Source organism: Heterocephalus glaber, unplaced genomic scaffold, assembly GCF_053883595.1.
Source record: "Heterocephalus glaber isolate CG9 unplaced genomic scaffold, H.glaber_assembly_v1.0 deba00000621, whole genome shotgun sequence".
In the NCBI taxonomy this organism is placed as follows: Eukaryota; Metazoa; Chordata; class Mammalia; order Rodentia; family Bathyergidae; genus Heterocephalus; species Heterocephalus glaber.
In genome coordinates, this window is record NW_028258153.1 from 26,073,885 (window position 1) to 26,087,214 (window position 13,330).

Consider the following 13,330-nt stretch of genomic DNA (forward strand, 5'->3'; position numbering starts at 1 on the left):
CTCTGGAAGGACAGAAAGGTCTCCTTTACAATGTGTGCTACAAGTTCAAGAGTTTCAATGTACAAAACTGCACACAGGCAGAGACTTGTCACTTAAATAAGTCTAATGGAACTTAAGTCATTGATTAGGCTTCTAAGTTATATGCTGATGGGTCATGGCCACAGCCATTGGTTCTAAACCTGTTACTCAGAGCCTGTTTCATGACAGATCCATCTACACATTAAAATTCTTCTCTGCAAGTCTCTATGGCTGAGCAAGTGGTTGGCTCTTGAAGCCTACCCAGGGTGCTTTAAAATTTTTAGAGCTTATCAAATCCTCTAAAGGGTTGATCATCTGTATAAAATCCCCATCTTCTGTCTGCCTGTCTTTCTGTCTGTCTGCCTGCCTCTCTCTCTCACTCTCAAGAGCTCAGTCCTAGGTCAACTCTACTACACTCCAGCTCCTGCTTTATTTGTCAACCCTTTCTCTTGGGTGTTCTCTGTAAATTGAACTAACCCCCTATGTAGCCCAATCCCAGCTCTCCTTACACTATTCAGTTGATGCCATACCTCTACCAATGGGTACTTTCTGGTCAAGACTGGCATGTGTGTCACACTAACATCTTCTGTCCTCACTACCCTCTTAAGACATCCACATAATAGGGGCCGGGGATTTAGCTCAGTGGTTCTGCCCACTGCCCCACAAGGACCCGAGTTTGATCCCCGGTACCAAAAAAAAAAAAAGACATCCACATACTTTGGATCCTGATTTATGTAACTTTTGCTGTAAAGAAAGTCACCACATTTCAAGCCACAGGCCCTAAGTATCACTGTGTGGCAACAAAACCCATTATGCAAACCACACATGAAAACCAACTTGTTTCTTTGTTGTCACAATATACCCTACTGGGGCAATGGGGGATTCTGTCATCAAAGGAGACCAGTCACTCTGCTCTACTGGGCTGAATGTTAAAAGAGCAAGGCCTAGTGCAAATTCAACCTTCTTCAGGTTTCAGTTCTTGCCTAGTCAGTGACAGTAATTCCCATCCTGTGGGATTTCTAGGGTTAATTTTTCACAACTAATTCAAGAAAAAAAATGGGGGGAAAAACCTTTTAAAAATAAAAGATAAATACAGACCTATGTAACTACAGCAAATTTAAGATCACAACCATCTTGAAGTCAAGGCCCACCATTTGAGAAGTGAAATTACTCTGGCATTTGTATATGGAGCCTCATTAAACTATAGATTTCTAAAGCACACTGGATTCAGGACTGAAAGAGGAATCCCAAAGGGACTTCTCAGTCACAAGCCAATGTCGTTCAACATGGTTCAGGCACCTCTCGAGGGCTCCGGATCTCACATCCACATGCATCAGACAACCCCGAGGTCCCAAGGCCCCAAGTGCAGGACTTTATAAAGTGCCATAGGCAAGTGCTCTATGTGCTTCCCTTTGTGCTTACACGTTTAAATTGCAGTTTCTCTAAATGAAGCACCCTATTTTTTCCTCCTTTTTCCAGGGCCCCAGGCACTTCCATGAGCACAGAAAGGACGCCTGTGCTGTGGGCACAAGCGAAGGCAGTGGGGCCTGCAATCTTGCCTGGGGGAGGATGCTTGTGCTCGCCCAGCCAGTTACCTTGGAGTCTGTCTTTCTCAGAGATGCTCCCGCATCCACCAGAAGCTGGCACACGGCCCGGTTCCGCTGGCAGGCAGCCTTGTGCAGCGCCGTCTCACCCCTAAATCAAAGACGAGATGAGAAACCATTCATAGAGGGTATGGGGACGGGCGTGGGGGTGGAAGCAGCAGGGGCGGCGAGGGGACCCATCCTGCCCTGCTTCAAGCTGGGTGCTCAGCCACTTCAGCTGGAGGCAGCTGAGGCCAAGGCTGCAGGGAACATTCTGGGGAGACTGGCAAGGGAGATTCCAAAAATACTTTCAGTTATTCATCAACAAACCAGCCTCAGTATAGGTTGACTAAGCCTAAAGATGTTTCTTTTAAACTACTATTGTTTAAATTAGGATAAACTGAAGGGTGCCATGGAACAGCAATCACATCAAACACTGAAGTGATTCTCTTCGTGCATCACTTTGTGCAAAGCATGAAGACCACTCAGCATAGTCCATAGGTCCACTGCCCCCTCACACACCTCACAGTACCCGGTGGACACCACCTGGCTTTCAGAGGAATTTCTGCTGGGAACCTAACTGCAAAGAAGGAGGCCAACACTCTCTGAGGAGTCTAGGAGGGGGCGCCCACAGGAAACTGGGGGCTCAGGGAGACTCTTCCAGAGCTCAGGGCACGCGTCCACCCAGTGGGCAGCAGGACAGAGGCCAGCCCCTCCCAGTGGGAAGGAGGTGAGGGGGAATATGTGTTTCCCTCTCTCTGACAAGCAGTCTACTGAGGGGAATATTCCCATTCCCAAAGTAAAAATAAATGTAACATTAAAGTGTTTCATGAAAAATCAAATGTAACCCTTGAAGGGGAACTGGGTAAGTGATGAAACTACTTGCACCTGTGGAAGATTCTCTATGTGGAACAGCTCTACAGAGTGAGCGAAGGCCAGTGTGCCCGCGGGTCCTCTGTCCTGCCTATTCCTCCTTCTGCTCACTGCCTATTAGCTGTTCATCAGCTTATTCCTCTGAGCCCCAAGTATTGTTTTACCCCTTTTTGACTTTCCTTGAAATTCTCTAGTGGTTCCTACATGGCTGTCAGGGTTAATTGTTTGACCTTCCCTTGTTTCTGCTGGTGGTGAGGTAGCTATGTGGTTGACAGAGGAATAAGAAAGTTAAAATTGAACATCATCAACTTAGGGACCATCCCAGGGCTGAAGACCCTTTGAGCACCATGTTGTCCAGTGGTGACATATACAGTATCTCCTCCGTTTCTGAGTGACACACAAGCTGTGCCACTAAGAGCAAAGGATGCCTCAACCCCAGATGAGAAAGAATAAATGTGGTGGGTATACGTAAAGGGAAATGTATTTCTTTAAAATTCTCAGCAGTCCAAGATGCACCTGTGTAAAAAGATCTTGCTGACAGGAAGTCTAAATCATAACTACCATTGACCATACATAAAATCATTGTGAGACTTGTCATCAGTCTTTATCATGCAATTTGTCATTCAGCAGATTAGGCCTGCAGAGCTATAAATACAGTTGAAAGTGGACTTTTTAATCAATAATATTACAATTACTTGATAAGCTGTGTAGACTAGATCCTTCTTGAATGTTCTGAGGGAAATATTCTAGGCTATGTAATGAAAGGCAACACTCACGTTTCGCTGTCTGCCATATCCAATAACTCAGAAGGTCCTAAGCAAGAAAAAAGTAAGATACCCATCAAAAATAAGCTCCAAAATGAACCATTAACAGAAAATCTACAGTCACAGAATTAATATACCTTAGTTTTAAAAGAGTATCTTGTGATAGGGATAATAAGACAAAAAGAAAATAAAAAAGGATTCCTCGGGCCGGGGATTTAGCTCAGTGGTTTCACCGCCTGCTACGAAGGCGCAAAGACCCGAGTTCGATCCCCGGTACCAAAAAAAACAAAAAACAAAAAAGGATTCCTCTACCTATGGATCACCTATTGTCCAATCTCTATGAGGCAGTATATACAGAATGGGAGATCCAAAAGGCGATCTGTTCTCTGCTGTTAAGAAGCTTTCAATCACTGAAGAAATAAACTTAATTTGGATGGAATAATTGAAAAATAATTAAATGGCTTACTAGAGAGACCAAAGCCAAGTGGATGGGATTCAGGAGCCATTTCTTATTCTTCAGCTGCTTGTTGTAGGGTTGGGATTTTCTACAGCATAATGGGAGAACCACAGAGCACAGGACATGTCACCCTGTTCCGTACTTTATTTCATAAGTAAGGCTGGGGATTTAGCTCAGTGGTGCCACCACTTGCCTCACAAGGTGCTAAATTCAATCCCCGGTACCAAAAGAAAAAAGAATAGCTATTTTGTAAGTACAGTTAAGTTAAAATTTCCCTTCTAATACCAGGAAGAAATGTTATGTAACAACATAGTTTTCCCCTTCTTGATGTTTTGTTTACTAATTCATTCATTCATTCTGGAAACACTGCATAGAATGTCCTCTTCCACCTTCAGACCACTGTTCCCTCCCTTCCCTGTAAGTTCTTACCTCTTTCAGGCTGAGACCATTTCCCCCCACAAAGTCTCCTATGGCCCTACTCTGGATTTTGCATTAAACACCCTGCCTGCATGACTTTTTATGTACTGACTCTATTTTTCATCCCTGAATGGGTTATATAATTATCTAAATTGGTACCATCCAGATTACTAAACATGACACTTCTCAAACTATTTTAAAAGTACCTGTTGACTTCTTTATCTCTACATCTAGATACTAGTAAACCTCTGGATGTTTTGGTTTTTGCTCTGCCCCACTTTTTTTCCCTGGCACCTAGCATAGAGCCTGGTGCCAGGCAAGTGCTTTACTATTTGGTTAAATGAATGAAAGAATAAATGTGCGTGGAAGTGCCAGATTTGATTGTAGGCAATAAGCATCTTTGTCTTTAGAAATATGATCTTTAAGATTTGCTGTCTGTATTAGTGGAGATCATTACTACTGAAAATTAACTTACTGTGCATAATGCAAGAAGAAGGCAAAGAAACTCTCTAACCACAAATGTCATTGCCTAAGGAGATGAGTGTGATGTTACGAGACCTTCAACCTCCTCCTGGTCATCCAGAAGCTAAACTGTCTTCCCTTGCTGTCTTCGCCTTGTTTTCACATCTACTGTTCATTTGGGCCAGAAGAATCTTCTCTTGCAATACCATCCCCTCTGTCTCTATCTCTGTCTCTGACTCTGTCTCCCTCCTTCCCCCCTTCTCTCATTATCACTCTCAATCTATCCTCCTATTTGACAAATAGAATTCCTAATCAGCCTCTGCCTGGAATGTTGTTAGCACACAGAAACTGTTCCTAAGAAAATGTCTTACATTGCCTAGATTTCCAAGTTTCCATATCCCATTTCTGCTGCTTATTCCCAAGTATCTAATGAAGTTCCCAGTCTTTCCCTTGGAACTATCCTTCCTTTGTTGCCAAGATTCCATTTCATTTCTTCACATACCTAAAGTGGTAACAATTTATCAGGTATTTTTCAGTCTTCCTCAGCTCTAAGAGTTTGGTCTCCGACTCCCAGAACAACCTTCACTTTCCTAAGCACACACTTAAATCCATTCTTCAAAGACCAGATGATGACAATGTCATTTGAAAAGATCATCTTTGACAGAAGGAATTGATCCCTTTTCAGAACTCCTATGATGTTTGGTTCTACCCTGAATTATGGATTTGCTTTTCAAGCATATCTCATCTCCTTAAATTACTGTAAACCTCTTGAGCATCCTTTAACATATATCTTCTAGTAAAGATTTAACTTGGTCTTGTTCCTCAGTTCTGTGACCCTAAACACAAATTACCATCCTCTTCCCACCATGTGCACACACAACACCAAAGTACACAGCAGCATGTGGCAGTAGTTCAGAGTGAGGTTTATGGAGATGAGCCCCACTGAGCCCCATTGAGTTCAAAATCCTAGTTCTACCACTTGTTGGATCTTGGGCAAGTTCATTTCATTGCTCAGACCCCTGGTTGTTTTATTGTAAAGTTGGATTAGTAATATTTATTTCACAGGGTTGTTGTGTTGTTTTAATAGACAATACCTATAATGTGGTCACAGCAGTGTCTACATCCTATAAGCACTGCTTCAAGTTTGGAGAGGAATGGTGTATTATTATCTGCACAATTCAGCCACTCACACTAAGTCAGAACCCTGTAGTCAGTTAGTGAAGGACAAGGATGTAGAAGGGCCACTGTAGTCCACCTACACTGGAAGCTGCCTCAGGTGCACTCAATTGCTGCCTCAGGTGCGCGTCCTGAGACCAAGCACTCCAGGCCTGCCCACTTGCTGACAGAGCACCCTCAGCAGGATCAGCAGCAGAAGGCTCACAGTGCCTACTGGTCCTTCTGAAGAGCTCTTGTCACTGTCAGTGAACATGTAAGCTATTCATGTTGGAAGAGATTCCATGGACAGGAGAGCCAAGCCTTGCGGCAGCTGTGCCCAGATCATGGCTGGTGACCACACAGCTAGGCAGACATCAGAGACTTTGTTTCAACCTTTTCTTTATTCCAAACTGTCACTGGGTGCTCTCTGAGCTGCCTCCTTGGTGGGTCCATTGACCTCTGGGGTTCATGCTTCTATGCACTTCAGGGGCCCTGGCATTTTAACTGAGTTAAAAGAGCAATAGCTTCATGGTTTGGGAACAGGAACAAGGAAAAGAAAGCACCTTGTTCCTCACAGTGTCTGATCAGAATTATGACAACTGCAGCCACCTCAGAGTCAGTATGATCTGGGCACACTTGTGCCACCCACAGTTCCCCCTACTCTCCCCTCATCCTCTGCAGCTGGCAGAGCTAAGAGGAGCAGGCAGTGACACTAGAGCAAGATACTGTGCTCTAATAGCTACAGAAGTTCCACTTAAGGGCTTGGGGAATGTCTGGGACTACTGATTTGATTAATCCCAACATTGCTTTTCCTCTCATCAGCACAGACAATCTGGAAATAGAACAGTGTGAGCAGGGGCGAGGCAAGGGTCAAAGAAGAGAGAAAGGTGGTGGACGGCATAGTCCAGATAGGAGTGGGGGGCTGCTCCTGACAGCACAGGCATATTTCTCATTGTTTTAAAAGCTTGCTTCCAAAGGCCCGCGCTTGTATCATGGTAGTCAGATGGGGGTTGTAGCAGAAGGCACAGGGGAAGTGGATGCTGGTGTGTCCTAGTACAATGCTGTGGGTCCTTCCTGCATTCCTCTGCACTGCTCTGCCCAGAGCTGGGCTTCAGCAGCAGCCTGGGCTAATTAGTGAGCTTGCCATAAGATCTGGGGGTGGTGGAACATGTCCAGGGAGACAAAAATTACTGACAAAGGCTATAAAAGTTCTCTAGAACATAAAATGTATAAAAAATAGCACCTGATACTTTTAGAAAGTTAATTTGAGTCTCACCTATAACGGAAAGGAGAATAAAGAAGAAATACAAGAAAAAAATAAAGAAGACCGAATTCTTCAATGGATATCAACAGGTACTACTTTGGTTTGTATTTTACATATACCTATATTCTAATTGTGGATATTATGCCATCTTCTCTAAGGAACTTGGAGGAATATCATTGAATTGCTGGCAGAGAACCACGTTTGTTGCCTGATTATACAAGGAAATCTTGGCTCTCTGTCTCCAAGGGTTTGCTAAAATGTTCACATTCCATCCCACAGGTGCCTGCAACTGACCTATGCCAGGAAACAACTGTAAAAATCTCCATCAGGGCTGTGGGGACAACTTTCCCCTTGAAATTCTCAGTGTTCTTGCAGAACCCTGCCAGGTGTCCCCAGATCCTAGCATTGACACAGGTAGATATACTTTGCCTTGTGGTTAGTTTTCCATGTTACAATTAGGAACATGAAGAGCAGAATCTGTATCATATCTATATGTAGGAGTTTGGGCAAGTAATCAAATTTTACCATCTGTCCAATGTAAATAAGAGAATTTACAGTGCAGAGTTTGTAAAAACTAAACGTGCTAATATACTTAACATCTAGAGTAACAAATGTTAGCTGTAATGATTTCTGTAACTTGTTTTTCTTGATATTGCCTAGAATAGAATGACATTTTTAAAATGAATTAACAAGAGTGACATTTTAAAAAACATTTTGGATCACGGCCAAATCATATTTTTCTTAGAGCAATATCCATAATTGAAAGACATGGATTCAAAGGACTCGAATACCAGAAATGGTCTGAAAATCAAGGGAAAGAAAAGTGTATTAAGTGACATATGCATCAGTATTCAGGCGAAGTCCAGGGAACCTGGGAGACAAATCTCACAGATCGTACAAAATGAGAGCATGAACACTGCAGTAGGACTCAAGCTTTAGAAAGTGCAGGTCTGGGCCCAGGCCTTAGCCCACAGACTCTTCCCTCAGCTCCCTCAGCCCTTGCAGATACAGCCTCATCGTCCACACTGTATTCTTACTGCCTGTGATCTGTGTAACATGCATCCTGTAATGTGCTCCTCACGCCAGTGTGTCCAAGGCTTCTTTGCTGTTCACTTTACCTCCCCATGGCCTCTCACTCTGGGACCTCATTTCCCATTAGTCTCCCTGACGCTGCCAACAGACCATTCCAAATCCTCCTCTGCTGCAAGACAAAGGCGGCACAGATGTGGGGAGAGCTGGCACTGGGAATCCTAATGGCACTGTCATCCTGTCCCAGCGGGACAACAGCAGTCAGTTCTCTCTGGGACTGCAGGCAGCAAGGGGGGAGGTGTTAAAAAAAAAAAGAAAAGAAAGGCTGAAGACAAAAAAAAATAGAGGGCAGGCAAAATAACCTATTGAAATCCAAAAGGAAATGCATGAGTGAGATTTCTATCTGGAAAACCAGTAGGGGGCAATGGGGTAGGCCTGGGGAGAATAAAAACAAAAGAGCAAAATGTGCAGGGTGGTGAAGGAACAAAACAACACAAAAGTCTCTCAGAGGGGTAAACTAGTGGGGGGGGGGTAAAAATGATGGTTGAAAGGAGCTGAAAAGCAGGAGCCACTGTGGGGGAGTCTCAGCTGGAATTCTCTGCATCCTCAGCCTCTGCCCGGTCTCTGGAATTGTTCCCTCTCTTCCTCTGTCTTTCTCTTTTCAGCCTTCTAAAGGCCCAGATTCCAGGGTTTCACAAAGGAGAGCAGCATGCTGTATGTATGAGAGAAGCAGTCCCCAGGGCGGCTTTCAGGGCTTTTCAGAACACACTGCACACCTCTCATCCCCAGCCCACTGCTGGCTTCAAGGAGCCCTCAGAGGCAAAACACACTGCTCATCACTGTCTGGAGGATGACTCAGGGTCGCTCTTCTTCCTCTTGATTGTGGTCCACACTCCTCACCCTAGTCAGGAAAAGGCCTAGAAGCCAGGGCAGAGGCACTCAGAGGAGAAATGGTGCAGAGTGCATATACCCGCTGAAGGCCACACAGAACATCAGGTATGCATCCAGAAAGAAGCCACTGGTTCCTCAGCGTCACTGTTGTTAAAGCCGTCTTTATAATGAGGTGTTTGAGCAGCTTTCGGGATGTATGGTATCTGAACCCATGGGAAAGATGTGAACCAAATTGTAAAATTAGAAAAAGAGAGATTTGCAGCACTCAATGATTAGGAGGAGTACATTCTTGCTTTTTTGAATAGCATAAAACATCATTGATTTAGTCTTTTGTTTATATGAATTCAAGCTGATCAGACTTTCCTACTTTAAATCTGATGCTTATTTATAACCATATCACCATAATCTGGTTTACCTCCCTTGATCCCAGCCATCCTGAGGCCTCTCTGGAAAGGACACGTATCTGTTGGTGGTTGTTCAGCACGTGGAACTTCCAGAGTTGACTGAGCACTGTCACTGAGTGCTAAGTTAGGAAAGACTGTTCCAATCAGCAGAGACCACGTTATGAGGGTGATTACAAAGAAGAGAAAGGGTAATTTTTTCCATTTACTTGTTCCTGACTTCAAAAACACTAATTTAAGGAGGTTCTATAATTTAAAGGTGGTGAATGGTTCTGCAAAGATAATTTTCAGTTTCAAAAGGCACAGGTTAATATAAATTGCACCACCAACTAAGATATTAAAAGCAAACAAACAGTTGAGCTGAGGTGCTCAGCTCTTCAAGTGAGTTTGGCTGTGTGGAAAGATTTTGCATCCGCATTCCTGAATAAGCAAAAATGATGAGATGGATGATAAAAATAAAATTGACAATGCCTATAAAAACTAATTTCAGTAAAGATTGACTGTATTGTAGCTTCCATTATTCCATTGTGGTAGTAAAAGTTAAAAATTGCCACCCATCAAAAAATGCTCTGATCTCGAGGCTGTGGACCATGATAAGATTTTATTTTCAATCAGAAGAAATGGATTAATCTCACTGTTCTCACAATCTTTCTCTCAGACATCTACTGGCCAAGTAGAGATTCTGATGAGACAGTGACAGTTAAGGACATTTTGTGAGACTTTGGGAACCATGTGCCAGTGTGTTAAGTGACAGTAACTGGGGATCTACAGCATTTTCTTATGAGTATAAATATCAAACCAATGAATTTACAAAATCTAACAAAAACACTGGAAAGATACACACCTTCCTGAAAAAAGGAAAGGATTCCTTTGTGTCCTATGGTTTTGGCAGAGAGAGATGAATTATGATTCACCCTTTGCAAAAACAAAAACCAAACTCTGCAGATCAATAAAAAAAAGCTCATCTCCTATTGGAATGGCAGGCTTTGATCAAAGCTCTTGACTAACATGCCAGATGGATTCGATGCAAGACAAATTATGTGTGTACTGATCTACATTTGGGGTGAGACATTCCAAGCTCTGTGAGTTTAGATTAAACGCACTTCTAGAATCCTTACTACTTGAGGCAGAGAACAAAAAAGCAATAAGGAAAGTGATAAGCCCTGGTGTTTTAGGAATATTATCCCAGACATCATCATTCAAATCCCTTGGGAAACTCAGCCAAGGAAGTGTTCTGCTTTTGCTTTTGTTTTTAGTATAAGTATGTCTCAAACATTGGACATGATATCCTTGTGCTTAAAGAATATTTTTTCTCTTTTACTTTATTTGCTAAATCTGGAAACCCCTGGAAAGGCAGAACGCCAAGGCACTCTACGTAAGTCAGACGATCCAGACACTGAGGGTCAGGAATAGAGAGTAAGAGAGAGGAGAGATTATGCATAACTGCAAATTATGTGGCAGTCTTTCCATCAAGTGGAGGAGTCTACCTCCCAATCACTTCAGTCTGGGTTGGCCTTGTGACTTGTTTTAGCCAACAGAACGCAGTGAAGATGATGCATAGCTTTCCTGGACAGCTTTGGTATATGTGGCGACTTCCGTTCTCAGCCCTCCACACACACACACACACACACACACACACACACACACACACACACAACAACAACAACAACAACAACAACAACAAACCCTAAATAACCATTCTATGAAGATGCCTGAGATAAAAAACCAAATATAGAGAAAGGTGCAGGTGTCCTGATCCTTCCAATAACCAGCTGAGAACCCCAAAGTGTTTGAGAGAATCAATCTTAAATACATACATCTTGGTCAAAACAGAGACAAACTGAAGTGTCATGGCTACTACAGAAAAGATCCTAGAACTGCAGGTGAAATTTCGCTTATTCGAAAAAAGTAAAGAGCAAGGAAAACCGATGCCTGGGTTATGTTGTCACTCAAATAGATAGCAAGGATATCACCTTACTCCAGAAAGGGCACTAAATGACTTACAGTTTGTGAATAAACATTTGCTCTCATTGGGTAACTGGCAAACTAATGAGGACTGAAAGTGACCAAGAAGATGGCAATAGAAGAACTAATGTGCTTACAATCTGCAGAGTGAAGTTGGGTTCAGCGTGAACAGACTCAAGTCTCCCAGGAGCTCCATGTCTGGGTCCAGCAGATACACCCTTCTGCTCTTCTGCCCTTAAAACAGCGAAGGCAGCAGACACCACTGACCCCTTCGCCTGTTTTTTACTCCTAGAAACACTCTAAACTTGAGAATCCAAAGGTAATATGGAAGATTTGGTCTCTGTCACATTGCTTGCGGTGCTAATGGACTTTTAGAAGCAGATGCTATAGCACTTGTGTGCTTGCTACATCCAAACAAATGATCTAACCTTAAATGAGAAAGGAAGTTAGGGAACATTCTGGGAGGTGAGTGTGGCCTCTTACACAAGACAAAATAGCACCAGACATTTTCACAGAGAATCAAGTATGACTTGAGTGGAACAGATGAATGACAATCAAACAGCAAAACAAAGATAAGAAAGATGGAGGGAAAAACATACTCATATATCCTCAAAATGATCAACTATGAATATGGAATACATATACCAAAAAAAAACTACAAAAATAAAGCACATTTTTAAGGCTGAATTTGATTTTGTTTTATGTTTTAAATTAATTAACCCCCAATTGCCTGTATGAAGCAGATCATAAACATGTGTTCTATTAACTGCTTGGGTAAGATGTCACACTGTCAATGGTCTGCAAACCCAGCTGCTTCAAATAACCAGGGGGTGTAAGCTAAAAATAAGTGAGTATTCCTGCCATTCTGAAGAGAGCCTGCATGCATGTCAACTTGGACAATGTCATTTATTTCATGAATAAGTGGCCATGGGTAAGTCCACTGTGCCTACTCACCGTGGTCAAGGATATATTTCACAATCTCCCCGTTGCCGGTTTTAGCTGCGTAGTGAAGGAGTGAACAGTGGTCTGGTCCCTGAATTAGCAGACTGCCGCCATTTTTATAGCTTTCTATTAGCTGAAAGAGACACATACAGAAAGATGTTCAGGCAGAATCCAGAACAAAGGTTACAGCTACTGGGTCATAAAATAAGAGTAATGTAACAAACCACAAATGTTTCCATCCTGGAGGACAGGGACACAAGTCAAAGAGATGAAGTACCATTCCTGAACCGCACTATAACTCACAGAGATGGTCAGTGTCCCACCTAGCTCCGGAGAGGGTTTGTGGGTAGTAAATGGCCTGAGGAACTTGGAAACATGCTGGATTGCTTTTTTTTTTTCTCTCTGAGCACTGGTCTCTACCCCAAGGGACAGAGAGGCAGAGAAGGGAACAAAGAACTTTCCTAGGTTGGCTCTGGACTCTCCAATGAGGGAATAATTATGGCTGTGGGCAGGAAGACTTTGTCTGGTGGCTAAGCTGCTTTCCTGGGTTCTTTAGTTGTTCTTTGATCTCTAACGAACCTAACTACCAAATTTAAGAGCTGTTTCTCATTTTTCTGCACACAAGAATGTACACACGCACACAGCCCATTCTTCATCCATCCATTTCTATATCCTGGCCTGATGTCTTCCATAAATCATCCGAACACTCCCAACTAAGCTAGAGATGATGTGCAGGATGGGAAACAACATGATAGAGAGAATGTAGTTGTTCTGTTTGAGAAAAAAGAGAGGGGAAAAGAGCAGAAGTTGGCAGCTTGAGAGCAAGGTGGCTAAATGAGGATGCAGCCTGGAGCTCATGAAATACTAAACACTGTAGAAAGTGTAAAAGGGTCCCCATTCTTTATACTGTGGTATATTAAGACAAGAAAAGGCTTCGTGAAGCTTCTAAATGGTAGTGCAAGGACAAATAAAAGTCAAATAACATAGCAGGCCGTACGCAAAAGTAATGCAGAAATAGAGATAGATATGGCTCGATCTCAGTCACAGGCTCAAAGCCTCCTAGTCAGCAGGGAAGAAGAGGTGTATGCAATCACGGTCATACACAGGGG

At 43.0% G+C, this 13,330-nt stretch overlaps 1 protein-coding gene across 18 annotated transcripts in view; it reads right to left on the bottom strand.

Moving 5' to 3' along the window:
• Dgki (diacylglycerol kinase iota) overlaps positions 1-13,330 on the bottom strand; it is a 460,530-nt gene that overhangs the window by 4,071 nt on the left and 443,129 nt on the right. For 15 of the 18 annotated variants that reach the window (XR_015449207.1, XM_087206300.1, XM_087206299.1 and 12 more), the window contains 3 exons: positions 12,234-12,354; positions 3,251-3,287; positions 1,614-1,713 (listed from right to left, as the gene is read on the bottom strand). Coding sequence is in view for 13 of the 18 variants with exons in the window: in XM_087206300.1 (XP_087062426.1) it covers positions 1,614-1,713; positions 3,251-3,287; positions 12,234-12,354 (258 nt within the window). In the remaining 5 variants the exon portion in view is untranslated. Of the gene's footprint in view, positions 1-1,613; positions 1,714-3,250; positions 3,288-12,233; positions 12,355-13,330 lie in introns of those variants that run through there. The other 3 variants (XR_015449210.1, XR_015449208.1, XR_015449209.1) reach the window with 2 other exon arrangements.